Source organism: Puma concolor, chromosome B1, assembly GCF_028749965.1.
Source record: "Puma concolor isolate L17-30 chromosome B1, mPumCon1.1.hap2, whole genome shotgun sequence".
NCBI classification, from domain to species: Eukaryota; Metazoa; Chordata; class Mammalia; order Carnivora; family Felidae; genus Puma; species Puma concolor.
In genome coordinates this window covers 82,992,426-83,012,322 of record NC_141670.1, presented here as the reverse complement: position 1 = coordinate 83,012,322, position 19,897 = coordinate 82,992,426, and the positions used below count along the sequence as shown (strand labels likewise).

Genomic DNA, 19,897 nt, shown 5'->3' with positions numbered 1-19,897 from the left:
CATCAATTTGTAAAAAGATGTTTTCTAGAGGAAGGTGTACTTATTTATTTATTTATTTAAGATTTTATTTTTAAGTAATCTCTACACCCAATATGGGGCTTGAACTTACAGCTTCAAGATCAAGATTCGCATGCTCTGTCAACTGAGCCAGCCAGGTATCCTGAGAAAGATTTACTTTTTAAAGGAAAAACTTCATCTTAGCATCTTTTCCTTTCCCCCTGCCCTTTTCTTTTTTACTAATTCAAAAAAAATCTGTTGCTTACACGACTTGTTTTTGTCAACACTGACAAATGAATCAAAAAATGTAACAACAAAATTTGGCTATTTGTCACCCTCATGGTCTTGAAAGAGAATTTAAATCGACATTCTTGTGTTCTTTTAAAGACAGAAAGAAACTTGTGTTGAATTTTTGCTTCCCATTTAAAACGTTTAGTGACATTTAAAATTTCTGCCTTCCTATGATGTAAAATTAAAACACTGATACCTCTACAGCTTTATAAGTGAGAAAAAGATTTATTTATTTTTGGTGATTTCTGAAAGAAAATACTGTAGGCTTTTAAGTCTTTTGAATCATAATGTAATCAAGGTGTTTTAAATGCCTAGTTTCCCAATTACAGACATTTATTTAGTATCTAAGATTTTTTTTATTAATTATGGTTTTATAAATTAAGTTTTTAAGTTAAAAATTGCTTTTGAACATAAAATTCTGAACAGAGTAGATTTCCTTCTTTATATTAGGGAGCAATGGCATTGACTTTTCACTGTGCTCCAATTTTTCAGTTTTTATTTTTATCTTATCAGAGTAGGTATACTGTTACATTCCAGAATTAAATCAGGAGATTTAATCAATCTACAAGTATCTTTTACCTGTCTCCTGTGTTCAAGATATTGTATTATGTGCTACAGAGGGAGGATATAAATGAGAATTTAGTCCCAACCTCTAAGGAGCTAATTTTTACCTTAAACTGGGATCACAGACATTATCAAAAACATAAATAATATTATCTGAGATAAATAACACTTTGGGACAAAAAAAATTATGCAAGAACATTGTACACTGTAACTTACAGTATTAATAGTCCAGAAAGCTATGGATACTGAGATGGGTAAGATTCACCATGATTTGGCTCCTTGGCCCAGTCTGTTCTGCTACACTGTGATTTTCTTTAACACTAACTCTCAGATAAAAGAGAACAATGACCATATAACATGGAAATTATGTAGCTTTTCAAGCAAGTTGGGCCATTATTAGAAGAAAAAGAACAAACCCTCAGGCAGGCTATTGCAAAGGCAGAGGAGGCTTCTCAGCTCAGAGGTAAAATGAAAAATAAGTGCCTGCATGGGTGTTCCTCCCCAGAGATGCTTCCTACAGCCCCTGCTCCATGCAGGTTGCACTTCCCAGGAGCTCACCACCATTTTGTTTTTGTGTGTCCCTAATCTCAGCTGAGGCCGCCTCCAGCTGTCCCAGCGCTCTCCCAAAGGTTCCAGGTTTTGTTTTTTTAGTGCTGTAGTTACAAAGTTGCACAGATCTTGACGGATCTCCCCCAACCCTATTCTTCACATAAACCCTATTATTTTTAGTATGCAGTTTTGTACCATAGAAGATTTTTCAGGAATGTGTACGTTGAATTAAAGTGGAAATGCCTATTTTTCTGTATTCACCGCTGATAATTGGGGTAGACCTGTTTCTGAATTTAGGACATTGAAAACATAATGCAATAGACATTGTAGGCAGTTTAAGAAAATTGGACTTTTTTTTTTTTTCGGTAAAAGATGACATTATCATCTAGTTTCATTAATTATTTCTCCTAGGTTTTCCCTTTGAGGAAATACATAACTTTTCATTTCCCAATTTTTCCATGGAAATATATATACATTGAGTTAATCTGAGAGGTTGAATGAAGGAGACCCATATACCCTCGTAGATACTTGTGTATTGTGGTGGTGGTATTTGGATGGTGAGATTAATAGGGGCTAAAATATGGGTACTTTGCTCCCTTTTTCCTAAAGAGGACCAGTTGAATGGAAAGAACACTACGCTAGGAGATAGTTCCAGACTACGTGTAACTAGTTGTGTGAAAGCCATTTAATCTCTTTATACATGTACTGTGCCTGTAATTTGGGGAATAACAGGACTTGCCTTGCCTCATGAGGATAAAGTTGAATAGGAAATTACTGAAAAGTGTAAGTGGCTTCATTATTTGGTTTTATTATGGTTGCATCTTTAACCATAGAACAGAATTTAGTGATATTTGTGGAAGTTCTCATAATCTTACTAGCCCAAGGCAGCTAAACCTGTGGCTCCCTTCACCAAATCATCACTGCCTTTGCCCCTTTAGAATTTAGTGCTCACTCAATCCCAAACTGCCCAGGTATTAAAGCCAGTCAGCATGACTTCTGAGTGAGCATATGCTCAGCGTTTAAATTGCAAGACCTCGAAATGAAGACAACGTTAGTCTCAGAGAAAAAGGCCAAGGCCCAGCCCCATTTTTTCAGCACATTTCAGAACAGAGAAATGTAGTAGCAATTCAAAGCAATGTCTAGGGAAAAAAAAATGGCTTTATCCATCCTAAATTGGAATTCTAGAAATATACAGTACAAATTAAAAATTGTAATAGGATATGTAATGTACATAAGTTCAAAGCTATTCTCTTTCTTTTTCATGTTTATTTATTTATTTATTTGGGGGTGGGAGGGGCAGAGAGGCTTGAGAAAGAGAATCCCAAGCAGCCTCCATACTGTTAGTGCAGAGCTCCATCTCACAAACTGCGAGATCATGACCTGAGCCAATACCAAGAGTCAGATGCTTAACCAACTGAGCCACCCAGGTGCCCCCAGAGCTATTCTTGAATTTAAATTATCTTTCCCTTTACTCCAATATCAAGGTTGCTCAAGACATGTATAAAAAGATATTTCTGCAGCCTCCATGTAATATAATGTCAAGGACAGCATTCCTTAATGATACGTCAAATAGTACTTGAAAAATACTGTTAGGAAATGTATTCAGCCATCTACACTTCTGTGAAGTCCCAGTGAGACCATTATTGCATGGCTATGTTTTTACCTGGAATATGATTGTATTATGAATGTATAAGATTCCTTACAGTCAAATTGAATTTGTATAATGTATTGTCTTACTAGTTGCCACAAAATGGCTCTGTGTAGTCCCCAAACATGCTATAGATCCAGTGGAATACAAAATTCTACTCCTTGTGGATAAATTGACACTGAAAAGAGAAATGTGAACACGAGCAAGAAGAATTTAGTGAACATCCAGACTAAAAATTATCCAGACTTCAAAAAAAAAATCAATTTATATATTGACCTTCGAGAAAAGCACTAAAATGTGTATGTGAAAGATGATAACAGTTCTACTAAGTTAGTGCTTATGCCTGTGCCCAAGTTACACAGATGGGAAACAGTAAAATCTATCCCATTATGAGAAGTTTCCATTCCCTTGGCTTTTCTTAGCTAAAAGTGCTGAATATTGGTCTTAGAGATGATGCATGATTATGGATTATCGCTGTGTATCAAAATGCTTACAGTGAGGAAACCCATTAAACCATAGAATCCATGGTGGCATCCAAAGACTGCCTTCCTGTGCAGTGGCAAAGACTCCCTCCAGTCATACAATTTCAAAGCATTCTTTACTTAGAAGCTCCTGGCCACACTAATTCATGGCCACATTAATTGCTACTGGCTAGGAAATGGCCCTAAGTGAGAACAGTGCTTCTCAAACTTGAATATGCATGTGTATCACCTGACACGCTGGCTATAGTGTAGAATCAGTAAGTCTGGGGAGGGGCCTGAGATTCTGTATTTCTAACAAACTCCAAGGTGACGTTGGTTCTTCTGGTCTGGAACCATGCTATGAGTCGTAAGAACTTAGATTTATCAGTTTTTCCTTTCCCATGAGAATAGGAAAAAGCATGGAAGAAAAATAGTTTTGCGAAGGTTACAGTTGCAAAGGAACATTTTTCCATGTGTCCCAGTGTGAATGTGGATAAAAGAATAAGACAGTTCTTACATCACCTTGCCCCCTTAAGCAGACTGTTAACTAAGAGAAGCTATAGAATTATTACTTCTTCTGAAACCTCTAATGAGTCAGGATTTTATAAATAAGTATTACTCATGATTTTATGTACCTTGTTTTACACTAACATGAATTTAAAATCTGGGCTGCTAACAAAAGTTTCGGAATGAGTCCCCTTACTTTTTGTAAAAAACACAATAGACAGATTTCTGACATATTCAATCTGAAGAACAGGCCTGCTCAGATAGGATTTATCGTTGTGCTTCCATACAGATACACAGAGGACTTCTTATTTATTGATTGATTGGTTGATTGATTAAATTAAATATCATAAAACTAAAACCATCTATAATCTCACTACCTAGAGACATTCACTGTTAGCTACTCACAAAAAGTCATCACATGTGATTATGTTACAAATCACTTATGCTTCTCAACTTCTTCCTTTATTTCAGGAAAGTATCTAAATCTTTATGATACTACCAAACAAAGTAGGTTTCTAAGAAAATTCAGAATAGAAAATGTAGTAATCCAAAGCAATATCTTGGGGGTGGGGGTGGGGGAACATTGGCTTTATCCATCCTAAGTTGGAATTCTAGAAATATACAGTACAAATAAAAAATTGTAATAGGATATGTAATGTACATAAGTTCAGAGCCATTCTCTCTCTCTCTCTTTTTTTTTCCATTGTTTTTCCAGAAACAATGCTTTATGCATTAAAGAATTTGGGGAAGTTTTCTGGCACTAGCCCTACTGTTTCATTGTCAAGTGTAAAAAGATTATAAAGTGGGTTTTTCTGATTTAAACTAAGTTTGAAGACTATAGAGATAACTATCAACAAATGGGTTTGATGTATTCTTTATCACAAACCTAAACATCCTTTTGGGTAAGTTTTCTACTTTGAAAGCTACCTTGGACTTCATTCACTAGAGGTAAAGATCCACAAGTTAAAAAAAGTAATTGTTTTTTTTTTTGTTTTTTTGTTTTTTTTAAATTTTTTTTTCAACGTTTTTATTTATTTATGGGACAGACAGAGACAGAGCATGAACGGGGGAGGGGCAGAGAGAGGGAGACACAGAATCGGAAACAGGCTCCAGGCTCCAAGCCATCAGCCCAGAGCCTGACGCGGGGCTCGAACTCACGGACCGCAAGATCGTGACCTGGCTGAAGTCGGACGCTTAACTGACTGCGCCACCCAGGTGCCCCAAAAAGTAATTGTTTAAAAGAAGAACAAAACTATTTAAGCAATTCTTAGTACACCTACATTAAAACACCCAAGTTTCCAGTCCAGTAAGAATAAGAATGAAAAATGAAGCAATCTATCACAGCTATGTACTCTAGAATTTTGTTTAGATGCCATCTAGTTGGGTATATGTAGTATTCATGTAAACATATGATAGTCTATTTCAAGGTGAATAACAAAATTCAAATTTACTTGTTTTATTCCTTTTGTTTTCTCTTCATTCCATGTAAAGGAACCCTATTCTTTTCAATGGAAAAAAGAAATGTTAGTAGAACAAAGAGTGAGTGGAGGGGATGATTGGGATGACCAAAACTCTCTGTCACACTTTACCAGATACATAACCAGAAAAATGAATTTTAATACATTGGCTTAATTCCCAGCTGGAGGAAATAAGCAATCATATTTCTTTATGTCATGCTTACTTTATGGTCTGTTGTTTATTTACTATGATTATAATTAGTGTAAAAATGTTTCTTTTAAAATGAATGTAACCATGCCTTAGAAAAATTTTGTAAGATTTGAGTTAATTTAGGCAATGCAGAGAAATATAGCAAGTGTTTCTTAGTTTTAAGCTTATGATATAAAAGTATAACAGATTTAAATGATACCCCTCCCCTAAATAGCCCATATATTCCTAATGTCTTTACTCAGTAGCACAGAAAATAAACACTCTCTTAAAATTCCATATTCTTATTTGTTCATTCATTCAACAGATTTTTAAGAATCTTCCATGTGCTTTACATTTCTCTAGATCCTGGAGAGACAAAAAGAAGAGAGGGAAACATTTGTCTTCATGGAATTTATATTCCAGAAAAAGCATTTGAGAAAATTTCTACTATATGCATTCAATAAACACTTATTGAATGCCTCTGTAGTGTTTTCCTATATAACTAGTTGAAGTTATATACTTATATACTTATATAAGTTATATACTTATAACTATATAAGTAGTTGAAGGAGATAACATACTTTGGTGGCTTGAATATCATCTTTCTAAAACATCCCTCAATCCTAAACTAATTGCTTCCTTGTCTGTGTTCCTGTGTGGCTTTATATGCACCTATAACATAACAAAGGTCACACTGCATTATACTTGTATACTTGTGTGTATACTTGTATACTTGTTTGAATGTCTCTCTTCCCCTTGGTGTCTCCATGAGGACTGTAACCCAGTTTTATTTATGTCTTATCCCCATGAAGAGCACAGTCTTGTCTGAGGGAGTGACTGGTGTTGAAGAGGGTTGAATATGTCACTTTTGCATTCAGAAAGCTTTCATTTCAATGGGGATGGAAAAGGAGATAGGAGAACCCATTCATTAAGTCAAGTTCTATAAGAGATAGGCTATCCATCATGTAAATTTTCAATTAAAAGATCCCCAACAGAATAACAATTTAAAGAGAGAGAGAGCATTTATTTAACATGCTAAGTGAGGAATGTTAGTTGGCCACTTCATAAAAGAAAAAAAAAGATTATTTTCCTAGATATTTAAATAAAAACTTAAGGGAATCATGTTTATATATGACAGCCTTAGTCTCAGATTAGCTAAAGCAAACAAGCCCACGTATGAAATAATTACATCCACAGAAAGATAAGCATTTACTAAATCTTTGGCAAAAACCAACTTAGAATCCCCCTACCTATCTGAGTTTCCACATATTTGAATGGTGAAAAATAGTCAAAGCATCTAATTGGAGGATCAGCAGGGAAACAGTAAGCGGATGCTCTGCCCTGAAGAATTGTGTTTCATTCCCAGTCCTCCTTTGTCACATCCTCATTCCTCTTCCCAGTATACACAGAATCAGTGCTTAACACTTTGACTGAAATGGGCAACATCTTCTGGCGGCTGTTGTTTAACTGGTCACTTATATTCTTGATGTAAATGGTGTCCTCTTCTCTTTATTTTTTTTAACGTGTATTTATGAGAGAGAGAGAGAGCAAGGAAGGGCAGAGAGAGAGAGGGAGACAGAGGATCCGAAGCAGGCTCTGTGCTGACAACAGAGAGTCCCCCACAAGGCTCAAACTCATGAACCTCGAGATCATGACCTGAGCCATAGTTGGATGCTTAGCTGACTGAGCCACCCAGCCACCCCAGTGTCCTCTTTCTTCCTCTTTAAATTCATCTGCTCAGACATAAACCATATTGTCAAGGAGTGTAGGAGCTACATGCCTGCATATTTTGCATCATATATAATGTGTGATATATTTTTGACACACTCTACTTTTTTAATATTTATTTTTGAGAGACAGACAGAGAGTGAGAGAGAGCGCGTGTGCGCACATGAGTGGGGGACGGGCAGAGAGAGAGAGGGAGACAGAGGATCCAAAGTGGGCTCTGTGCTGGCATGGGCTTGAACTCAAGAATTGTGAGATCATGATCTGAACTGAAGTCAGACACTCAACCAACTGAGCCACCCAGGTGTCCCTGACATACCCTACTTCTGAGTCTTTTTTTCTTGAATGAGTCAGAAAGAGGGTGAATGAGTGAGTAATCAGTAGAAATTAGATAAACAGAATTCGGTTACCAGTAAAATTTGAACAATACCTGTTTATTGAATGCCTGTGACTCAGAAGAACTTCATGGCTGTTGAAAAACAGCTCTTCTAGTGATCGAAAATGCCACCATTGTTTCACAAAGTAAGAGTTTTATTTTAAAGTTTATTTATTTATTTTGAGAGAGAAGGAGGGACAGAGAGAAGAAGAGAGAGAACCCCAAGCAGGCTTCTTGCTTTCAGCACAGAGCCTGACTTGGGGCTCAGTGTCATAAACCCGTGAGATCATGACCTGAGCCGCAATCAAGAGTCTGATGCTTAACTGACTGAGCCACCCACCTGCCCCAAGAATTTTATTGAGAAAGAAATAGATCCGACTTGGGGTATTCAACAACAAAACAGGAAGGTGAAAGTAATGCCCCCACTTCCCTTGGCATAACCATTTCATTTTTTCTCCACCTCATCGCACCTTGCCCTCTCTCCCAGAAAGACTCCCTTCCTTGGGGAACACATGGAAATTATTCACGTTGTCGGACTGATAATAGGCCCAGCTCATGGAATGCCTTGAGGACCTTTCACATAAATTGACATTTCTAGATTTAAATAAGAGGTTAAGGGAGCTTTCTGAATTGTCACATTAGTTGCAAAACTCAGTACTTTCAACATAGAGTGGGACTTTTATTGGAGAGAGAAGCGAAAGATGCCACTATGTATTTTGAATATGGTTTGAGTCATTGTAGACACAGCCGGAGGTCAGGCCCCAAAGTATTTTCACTGCCAGAGGGACAGAACAAGATCACCTGTCTCAAGAAAAAGGAGTCAACAGGGCCTAATTATGTGCTTCTCTTAGAAGGCTTTATCATTTACTTCTTCTGGTGGCTTTGACCTATAATTATCACCTTCTTTGTTATGGTCCTTAAGGAGTCCAACTGCTTTGGCCATCCTAATGGTGGTGATCTGAGTAGTGCTGAGTGTTTGTTTACATTCCTGAACTTTTGGAACGCACTTGCTCCCCACACTGTGACCCAGGCAACAGTGACTGATAGAGGAATCCCACTGTGCACTGTTTCTCCTACATTAGGTGATGAGCACTTGTGACCATGCTTCTAGCCCGACTTGAATGACAGCCTCTTATTTCAGAACCAGTAAGAACCACAGACATCTTCTTTTGAAGGCATCTCTAAGTGATGGCAGTTGTAGAGCAATTAAAACAAAGTCTGTGACTTTTTACTTAGCAGATACGATGTTTCTGTTTGCTGCTAATAGCATTATTTTTCTTCAGAGCAGGACAAAATAAAAGATCTGAAAATGTATCTATATATCTATATATCTATATCTATCTATCTATATATATATGGTTTATTTTTTGCATAAAGGGTTGAAAATTTGAGTCAGTCGTACACACACACACACACACGATATCCCTTCGAGAAAAATCAGTCTGAGAAAGGTATTTCAAGAGAAATGTAAATTAAACAAAAAATGATTCCCAAGCTTTTTTGGGCTGCAAGTGGCCATTTAGATGAATGCCTTCACCCCTGTGATATTGCCAAATATGCCAATAACAAGTGAAACCTATCTCAGATATTATTCCTAAACATTTTTGTAAACCGGAGGGGGGGGGGGGAGTTTTAAACTATGTGTCTTTATTTTAAGAATTTTAATCGCTAGAAATGTTTAGCTACCAAATAGAAAACACCAATACAATATAATTATATTTTTAATCAGTGAATTTTGATCATGACAAAATTTCTTTTTTTTTTTTTTTTAATTTTTTTTTTCAACGTTTATTTATTTTTGGGACAGAGAGAGACAAAGCATGAACGGGGGAGGGTCAGAGAGAGAGGGAGACACAGAATCGGAAACAGGCTCCAGGCTCTGAGCTGTCAGCACAGAGCCCGACGCGGGGCTGGAACTCCCGGACCGCGAGATCGTGACCTGGCTGAAGTCGGACGCTTAACCGACTGCGCCACCCAGGCGCCCCATCATGACAAAATTTCTTGTAATGTTCATTATGATGTTCTCTGGTCCAGAACTGGTTAGGTTGTTTCTTCATTGGCATGTATTTTGTATTCTCAGAAAAGTTGTCCATCTTTCTGACCCACTTAAAAGAAAGAAAAAGAAATGCTTTGCAAGCTACAAATTCGCGGGATTTCATCCTGATACTGGTTTTCAGCCCAAATACACTTTGATCCATTGTCTTTTGACACAGACCTCTGATGCCCGAGGAGTGCAGAGCCACGGTACAGCCTGCACAGACATTGACTTCGGAATGCTCCCGGCTCTGTCGGAACGGCTACTGTACCCCTACGGGCAAGTGTTGCTGCACCCCAGGATGGGAAGGGCACTTCTGCAGAATTGGTCAGTATATCTGTTGTGCCCAGGAAAGGCTGGGCACGGGGCAGTCCTTAGGAACTCAAGAACTTACCATCAGCTATGTCTTCTAGAATTATCTACGGCTCAGAATTTAGCCGTTTATAATGTGAATGCTCAGTCTGTTTCTGAACTTGCAAATGAAATCTTTCCCATTCTCTTAATGTAAACAATTCACATATATAAGTTAATCATAAATGTAAAAGACTCTGAAATAACTGAGTCCTTTCAAATGGTGAAAAATGAAAACAGCACAACTAGATCATCTGTACAGGCTCTCAGTCCCAGGTTTGAGATTTCACACCAGCCAATGACCTAGTGTTTGCAAAGCCCCTCTCCAAGTGCCAGCATTTTCCAGACACCCCATAAATGCCCTCCCTAACTTTACTGCCTGCCTTCTTGCTACAGTGCACTAAAAACAGGGTTTTTCAGTGGGTGTTATTAAATAAAAAGGAGAAAACGCAATTATCTAGGGGCACATTATGAGATTTTTTAATTCTTTTTGCCACTCCCTTGTGAACCATCAACTAGGTATGCAGCTGCTCAGAGACAGCAGAAGAGATTTATTCCACGGTTACCCTATCCTTTAACCAGGGATTTCCTCAATTACATGCAATGATGTTTAAATTCTACTTGGTGTGAAGAAAATTAGATAGATTCAGATACCTAGCGTCTAGGATGTATGTGGTGAAAATCCATTTTCGGGAGAATTTTTTTTTCTTTTTATGTTATCTATATGTGATGATGGATGTTAGCTGAATCTATTGTGGGAAATCATTTTGCAATATATGTAAACCAAGCCATCCTGCTGTATACCTGAAACTTTTACAGTGAGACATGTCAATTACTTCCCAGTAAAACTGGAGGAGATTTCCATAAGGACAAATGCATTTTTAATGCGTTTTCAACAACCAGCATATACATATTACTTACAAATATTTCAAATCTTAAAGCCTCTCTTGCCAATGAAAATGTGTTACAAATTCATACTTAATATTATAGTTAATGTGTAAATGTTATTTTTTCTTTATTTGAAAAACATATTTGTTCCAAAAATTTCAACCGTAACTTCTCTATATATTGTCTAACAAAACGTAGGCCACATTTACAGTCACATACGCAGTGTACAATTTAAGTTTAAATTGATTCAGCACTAATAACACTACCTGGTTGATTAATACCATGGTTATATATCTAGGAGAGAGTTATAATTAAAAGTCTACAGAAATTAGGTAATTACATTAGTTAAAATAGCTGCTTACATTTTATTTACCCATTCTGTCTTCTTTTTCCTTAGTTGACAAAAAATGAGGATCAGTGTTCAAATGCACAGATATTCTAATTCCTGATAATGTATCTTCATTCTGCCCCCTTTAATGCCTGACAATACCTATTCTCTCTGCTTCTTTTATATAGTGTCCATTCTGTTTTATTCCTTACTTTGGATTTTGCCTGACCTCGTAAGTCACCTCAAGTTATCAGATAACAAATATTTATTGAGTGCCTTCTAGCAACAGTATGTTTAAACTGAGGGTAAACAAATTATTTTAAATATAGGTGCATTATACATACCATTATAAATAATGATAATAATAAGTGATGTAAATGAAAATTGACATTCTTTGAGATAACATGAAGTTTTATTTCAGTAAAGTACTTTAGTCTTTCCACTTATCAGTTTAAATAGTTTGAATATATAAGATCAGAACCATTTTATAAAAGTAATCTATTCATGATATTTTTGACCTAAGCAAGAACTTTATTCATATACTAACATAGTTCATCAACCACAAATGTAAAAAAGAAAATCATCTCATTATTCTCTTGTTGTTTCTTTTCCATTTGTCAACCACAGACCCCTGGGTTTTGATTAATGCATTTGAAAAGGTTAAAATAACCCTGTCCCTTGAAAGTATGAAGACACGTGTTCAAGGAATTTGTTTCTGTCTTCGGTGGCTGCACAGCCCACATTTATCCCATCAGTAAAAGACAACTTCTAAAACCAATTTTATCTCTCCATCTCATTTTAGCAGTAAATCTTTACATTTCCCACCTATATTGTGGTGGTAAAAATCCTTTTATGAAGAGATTCTGTGTGGAGAGCCACCCTGAAAAGGATTGGCCCGCTGCACTGCCCCAGAAGGGGCCACAAAGTGTAATCAGAGATGAAGTGATGCTGTGCACCCCCTCGGAGCTAAAGGCAGGAGGAATCTAAGGGAGCTGTTCCATCTGACCAAAACTGAGAACTGACCCTTCCTGTATGTTGCCCTGGAGATGCTGAAGCTGCCGCGTCTCCCTCTCAGGCCAGGCCCTTCCCACATTAAGGCCCTGCCCTGGAGAAATGGGAACATGGAGTTACTTGGAAGGCCCTCTGTTGGAAATGCCCTCATGGAGCAGACATATTTGAAGAACTAAAATCCTCGTTTTAAATAGAGTCAGTTCTGCAAGGGCTTGAAATGGTTTCCCGTGATCTCCGCTTCCCTGGAAATGTCTCCCATTCTCTACTGAGTCCTGGCTCCCACATAACTGTGGGTCTGGACTGGAAACCTTCTTTCCTTCTTGTTATTTACTATCTTTTGGATCACTGTTTGACTGGCTACCTCCTTCTTCCCCTCCTTTCCCTTACTCATCAGATATTTGTTGGCCTCGTTACTCGATGCTGTTTCTGACATGCAGAATGAGAGTGTGATTTTGTTGCTTTTTCTTTTCCTGCCAGCAAAATGTGAGCCAGCGTGTCGTCATGGAGGTGTCTGTGTGCGACCGAACAAGTGCCTCTGTAAAAAAGGCTATCTTGGTCCTCAGTGTGAACAAGTGGACAGAAACATCCGCAGAGTGACCAGGGCAGGTATTCTTGATCAGATCATTGACATGACATCTTATTTGCTGGATCTAACAAGTTACATTGTATAGTTTCTGGGACTGTTTGAATCTTCCTTTCCAATGGGCATTTATTTTTTATCCTGTCATTAAAAAGAAAGACTGTTCTCCTGCTACACACTTCCTGTGATTTCATTTTCTTTTATTAATTTAAAAATAATTTCCAGAAATGTGCAGATCCTGTGTGTGTATGTTGGCACGTTTGTTCACATATGCACATACACACACACACACACACTCACAACCTCTATACGCGTGGTTGCATAACAGATGGGTTTTAAATATATATATTTCCTTGTGTGGGGTAATTTACACAGAAGTTCCATTGTAAATTGATAACGGAATTTTTATGTCACCAAAAGAGATTATCTGACTTCCCAGGAATTTTCTGTCTGTAATAGCTAAAGTCAACTTTAATGGAGTTTTGAAACATTACTGTGCAATCTGATGGATCTAATAAAAAAGGCAATATTTTTATATTAAAGGATTATAATGTGAGAGAATGTTTCAGAACTCCCTGATGAATTTTTAATGGGCGACGATATAAAATTGTAATCTTCATTTGTATCAATGTATCCAATTACAGAATGTTACCCACTTACCTTCTTATTGGCAGAGAAATCCGGTTACTCTAGTTTAATCTCAAGATTGTTTTCAAGCGTTTTATAATTAAATCATAACGGCATATTCTGAAATCAATCTTCCTAAAAGGTCTGCTTTTATTATATATTGTATCTAACAATAGGCACTGGGTTTGTGTTACCTATTTATATTTTTTATTTTATTTTTATAATATAGACATCACCTAGATGAAACATCTTTGCCCTGTCCTGTAAAATACTAAAGTTACATTTTTCACCAACTTAATTGGAAAGAAGGGGAGTGAGAAAGCAAACAGTCTTTAATGTGCTGTGGATCTAATCTAGCAATGTGCCCCTGTGCCAACATGTAATCATTAACGACGGATGAAAAAGCAAGAAAACAGCCAATCCTTATAAAATTCCAGCATTAAACATATGTAAAGTGCTTTTCACCATAGCAAGACTGTCAGAGTATATGTGATTAGAACGTTGCAGATTTCACACTGAATGAAACTCACTGGAGAAGAGCTCACTCGTTTCTAACAAATCTTGGCTATGTAAGCTTAAAATACTAATTCTTGCCAAATATGAGTTTTAATGTATATGTTCCTTTTAAGACCTCAGTGAAAATCCTCTTTGGTTAATGTATGAATAAATTTCTATAAATGTTCTGTTCAGGTTTTTAAAGAAATGCCATGATCTAATTTAAAACTGCAAAAAGTCTGATAGACATTTTTCTTACTGGTTTTTGAGGCCAGCTCTCCACATTTGGATTGTAACAAAATCATAAGGCCTCTTTGCACTACTGAGAAAGCATCTATCGTGACGTGCACACACCCGCTATGGGTTGTCCTTCTGTAAACATCTGTTCTTCCAGAATCTAAATTGTAGACTAGTATAGAATATGAGCACAGGCTGACTGTCCAAACCCACTCCTTACCTTTGGGAATATGAACCTCAATTAAAAAGAATAAAATCGGGTAACTAGTATTTCTCTATTGTTTTAAAGTGAGAGGTTTGCAATTAAAGCACAGTGAGCATTTATGTAGAAAGGTTGGTTAAGTACACTGCTCTTGTCTTCCATATATGATTGCTTAAGTTTCAAGTGACCTCATGCCAAATGGAAATGGGTTGAGAAATCTTGGTTCAGTGCTTAGTGAACAATAGCCTGCATTAAAAAGTGCATGCATAATTTTGCACAATTTAGATTCAATTGACAGTCTATTCAAAGAAGTCTCAGGATTAAATGAGCATGGAGACCAAATTGCCCTCTTACCCCAGAAAAGGGGTGGTCCCTTCTAGTCACACTAACACTTCATTGGCCCAAGAGTGTGACAAATCTTGCAATGAACCTGCAGTAGCCCGCATCTGGAGGTTAATAGCAGTCTTTTGTCTCCTTTGCTTTCTCTTCATAGCCCTTTTACTGAATTCCATCACAGAAAGTTTTACAATTAAAAAAAAAAATGTCCTGACAACCATTTTTGTAAATGGACCTTACCATCTAATCGTCCCTTATTCAACGTGGGTGACATTAACAAAATGTGAACTTCTGGTGAGGGAGCCAGCTGTCTAAATCTGTCAAATTGTGCAGTTTTATTACACATTCTCCTGTTCATAGTTTCACTGAAAACAATAAGGATACTGCTATATATTCAGCAAAATCTGAAAAATCCAGGGTTTCTTCTTACACACTTAATCTTTCCATCTCTTCCAAAAGAATCTTTCCAAACGAAAAGGTGTTATATTGCCATTAGTCCTACTGTTTAAAAATATCTATATTAAATTGACCAGACCCAAACGTTTACACAGTCCTTTCCCAAGCGAAAGAGTTTCAAATGTCTTAGAAAAACATATGTACCCCAGGTGTCACTGCCTTTTCTATTGTGAATCATTAGAATAAAAGGCTAAACTCTTCTAAAAGCGAAGATAGCAAGATCCATGGATATTAAACCCGAGCAAAGAAAGTCAAGTCGTTGGAGCCATTTCTTTTTGTTCTTGGGAGAGACGTAAATAGCGGTGGCTAATTGATGGCGACATATTTTAAACTCAGTGATCATTTCAAAAAAATCTTTTGACCTTTCTTTTTTCCAGTCAGATTTTTAAACTGTGACTGGAGAATTCTCTTGAATGATCCATGATAGGCAGGTAGGAATTGGTTAAAATATGAGCTAGGGAAAAAGTTACTGTTTTGTCCTATGAATGGCAATGTCTACTTGGTTCTGGAAGCACACAATCAGAATGCAAAAAATCATGTCCTTGGTATGAGTGTAGATGTGTGAGATAAAGCTAAAATAAATAAATAGAAAAATGTATATTATTACTCCTTTGTCCATTCTGGACCTTAAGCTTTGGGTGTCCATTTAATGTGAAATGCTGTTATGGAAGTTATAAAGGGTTGGAAAAAAAAAAAACTTTCTACCATGGCTTTGGCCAAACTCTTGTCCTGGTTAATAGAACCCTGCTTTCTGGCCAGTTATTTAAGGTAATGAGAAGAAAACTGAATTGGCACATCATTAAACTGAAAAGAAAAGAAGAGTTAAAAAAAAATAAGGTGTGCGATGATAAAAAGTTCCATCTATACCTTTTCTTCTTGGAGTTTTGTTTCGGTGTGGCTATTGTAAAATATAGGTCTTACTCTTTCACAAAGAATACTCAGAAGTTTTCTCAGATTATTGGACTATCTCATAAAGAAAGAGCAGAGAAACATACACATACAACATAGACGCACGACCTGAATAGAAAACCATTCTCTTTTTCATTTATATACTTCAGAGCAGGTGCCTCTTCTCTATTGATTTCTTTGAAAATAATTACAGCCCAATGTATTAACAACCTTAATATATTTCTTTTCGGTATTATTTTTTAATCTCTGAATCATAAACTGTATAATAAGCCTACCAGGTATGAAATATGAGGTTAGATGCTACATCCAGGGTCTTTCAAAGCACACATTAACTTAAACTTAATTATTAGTCTAACATTCTTAGCTTTGAAACAGAAAAGAGAAAGCAAGACCAAATTTTTAAGAGGAAAAATATGTATACCCTAGGCAGATGTAGTTGGCTGATTGATATGTTAAAGTTTCTGAGCGTCTCTACAGAATGTTACCTATAGTATTTATCTCTACCCCCATCTCTGTCTCTCTCTCTGTCTCTCTGTCTCTCTTCTCTCACCTTCCCTCCCCCCCCCATATATCCTTCTTCCTATAACCTCTTCCTGCTCTTCCATTTCTATCAGTTTTGACTAAACAGACATGTCTTCAGTAGTACACCCATAATGAAGATGTCCTGGGGTAGATAGCTATTGATTTTGCTCATTATGATCTTTGTTTTCCTGAAAAACACCCTCTCCCAATGTCACATGTGCTCAGACTCTATCATGAAGAACAGTAGACAAATATGAATATATTAGATCGACCTATTACAGTTGTCGAAAAAATAACCAAAAGGATAAATGACTACAATCCTGGATGCTCCAGCTTGGCTTGTGTTCCATCATAGATACAGGAAAACACAAAGAATACCCCAGTCAAGAGCTTGAGCTAACAGTAGTAAAAGTTAGTAGCTATTTCCTAGTCAGGCATGACCATCTGTATGGAGTCTGTTTTGAAGATTATTCCAAATCTCTCCTTTCCCCACCTCTGGGTTGAGACTTGAACTTGCGGAGAAATCAGACCAAAGTTCCATGCCCCGAAAATGTACATATATCTGTATCCGTGCTAGGAAGTTAGTGAGCCTATTATTGTGAATACTTTCAGAAAGGCCCTCTTCAGAATATCCTAAAGAAATACGTTTGCTATCTTACGTTCTTTCTCTTCATCACTCTAACACAAATTAGTCATACCTCCAATAATTAACGATGTCAGAGAAGGTGGACACTGAATAATAGAAGCATTTTGATATGAAAAATACTAAAACCATGACCTTAAAATCTGCCAAACACTAATCCTAGCCAACTTCAACACTTCTGTCTCTTAAATATCTTCTCGTAAGGTTTAAAATTGCTTTAAAATAAGTGTTTAGGACAGTGAGCTGCATTCAAGACATCACGAGTGCCATTTTCTTGTCCATCATAGTGGTACCCTCCCTAGCTGCTAGGAAGAGATGTATTCATTTGTCAGCTCAGCACTTTTCTTAAAATCTCCAATTAAATCTGAACCCAGGAGATGCCCATTATTTACCTTGCTTTCTTTTGTATAGGTCATATATAAGCAGATTGAAAAAATAAAGAGTAAATAATGGATTCCTGGTATCCACATAAAGCCTTAGGTCTAAAAATTGTTAATGCTTTTTTTTTATTACACACTGACTTACCACAAAAAAAAAAAAAAAAAGATATCAATTCAACATGAATTCTAACCTATTAGAATTTGCTCATGTATACCACAGTCAGACATCTAGTTTCAGTAAGGATATTTTTTTGCATGTGTCAATTATATATTACTTAAAATCAAAATATATGTATATTTTATATATACATGCAAATTAACAAATGTTTGGTGGGTTATCTCAATTGACTGTAATATGTTAAGTTAAAAAAACACATTTTAACACATAGGATTGAAAGAACAGAACATTAACAGTGCTGTAAAATTCATAATGGATAAATTTGTAATAAACTTTGTCTTCATAGTTAGAAACTAATTCCAGTACATTTCTCTTTGCACTGACGACTAGCCAATAGTTTCCATTCATATGAACAATGTGTGATCAGGTTTGGTGTAGTCTATGCCCAGAATGTATGTTGGGTGTTTCTTTACCCCATTCTTAAAATCTGAGACATGACTTTTCCTAGAATAAGTTAAGATTACATGTATAGTAGAACCTAATACTATTAATACATTCTATTCATAATACTATTATTGAGAAATTAAATTGACAGCCTTACGAGAATCAGGTGCTCTCCGTATCTCATATCCACAGGACATTTTTGGACATGCATTTCACCAAGAACCACATAGTAACAAGATAAATGATATGAAGGTAGTATGGAATTTGGATGGCTTGATTCCCTAGGACATATTAATTTGAAAGAAACCCATCTAATTAAAATGAAAACATTATCAAATCATTATCATCAATAAGCATAAAAGAAATCTGAAAAAACAAAACAAAACCCCTGTGTCTTCCCTGGCTTTATCTTTATGATTAATTTAGTCCAGTTTTAAAGAATAGTTAGCTTTCTTATTCTTCTAACGTGTTTTCGTTCTTCTAGCTGTTCATTTTCCTTTAGGTTGTTGACAAGTAACGAATCCTTGCCTGAATTTCTGTTAGGACGTGGAAAGCTGTGAGAACAAGTGGTAAAGGCAGGTACATGTTTGAGGGAGCAGAGGTAATATAGGTACTAGTTGGGATTTGCATAAATGTTCTTCTGAAGGGTAATAGGCAAAGTCATTGGCTCAGATAATCCCTCTAAATTTGACTTAATCTGATTTATTTAACCAAGTTATTAAAACATTCAGTTCTCTTTGATCAATCCTCTATTATTCAGCTACCTTTCCATTCATTAACTCCACAAATATTTATTGAAGTGTCTGGAATGATTATGTGCTATAGAAAAGGCAAGGATGTTTACAATGGGGGATTGTGAGCCCAGTGGGTATGATGAACATGTTTGAAGCAAAAGACAATAACCAGTCACACCCAAGCAGCTCCAATTCAGCTCAACTTAGAGTCCAGCAATAATAGTACAGATGGCCTAAAGTACATCTGTGTGTATCTGTACGTGTGCACACACCCATGTATATATATATTTATCTATCTGTACAAACACTACATATGTATACACACTATCTATGTAATATATAATATATGTATAATGCATATAAATTCTAACAAGTGTATTTGTGTTATCTTTAAAATAGAACGATTGTATCTTAAAGTGGTAAATGCAGAGAATTGGATTTTATTGTTGATCTGTGGATTTAATGATTTTTAGGTGAAAAGGATGTTTAAGTGTACAATTTCTTTTCTTAATTTAATATATTTATGTAAATGCATGCCTGAAATTTGGTTAGATTGGCTGTGTTTTGTGTCCTTTAACATGATCAAATGTATTAAACTTTATCTTATGACCTGATGTATATGTGCTATTCTAAAATTCTTTTTTATTTTAGTATTCAAAATTTTTCCTAAATATTCAGAATGGTTATATAAATGCTTATTTTAAAATATTCTGTACACAAACTACTTCTTTAAAATATGCTTTCCTGTTGTCACTTTTCATGTTCTAATTTTAAAATTTTATTCCCCAAAATATATGCCAATGTTAAGGGTCAGTTTCATTGCATATATATGTATA

General features: G+C 36.2%; 1 protein-coding gene across 1 annotated transcript in view; it reads left to right on the top strand.

Annotated features, from left to right (window-relative positions):
- HHIP (hedgehog interacting protein) overlaps nt 1-19,675 on the top strand; it is a 97,097-nt gene extending 77,422 nt beyond the window's left edge. Inside the window, exons 12-13 of the mRNA XM_025921773.2 lie at nt 9,979-10,127; nt 12,856-19,675. Of these exons, the coding sequence (XP_025777558.1) occupies nt 9,979-10,127; nt 12,856-13,049 (343 nt within the window). The 3' untranslated portion in view covers nt 13,050-19,675. The remainder of the gene's footprint in view (nt 1-9,978; nt 10,128-12,855) is intronic.
- Nucleotides 19,676-19,897: the final 222 nt, after the last annotated feature.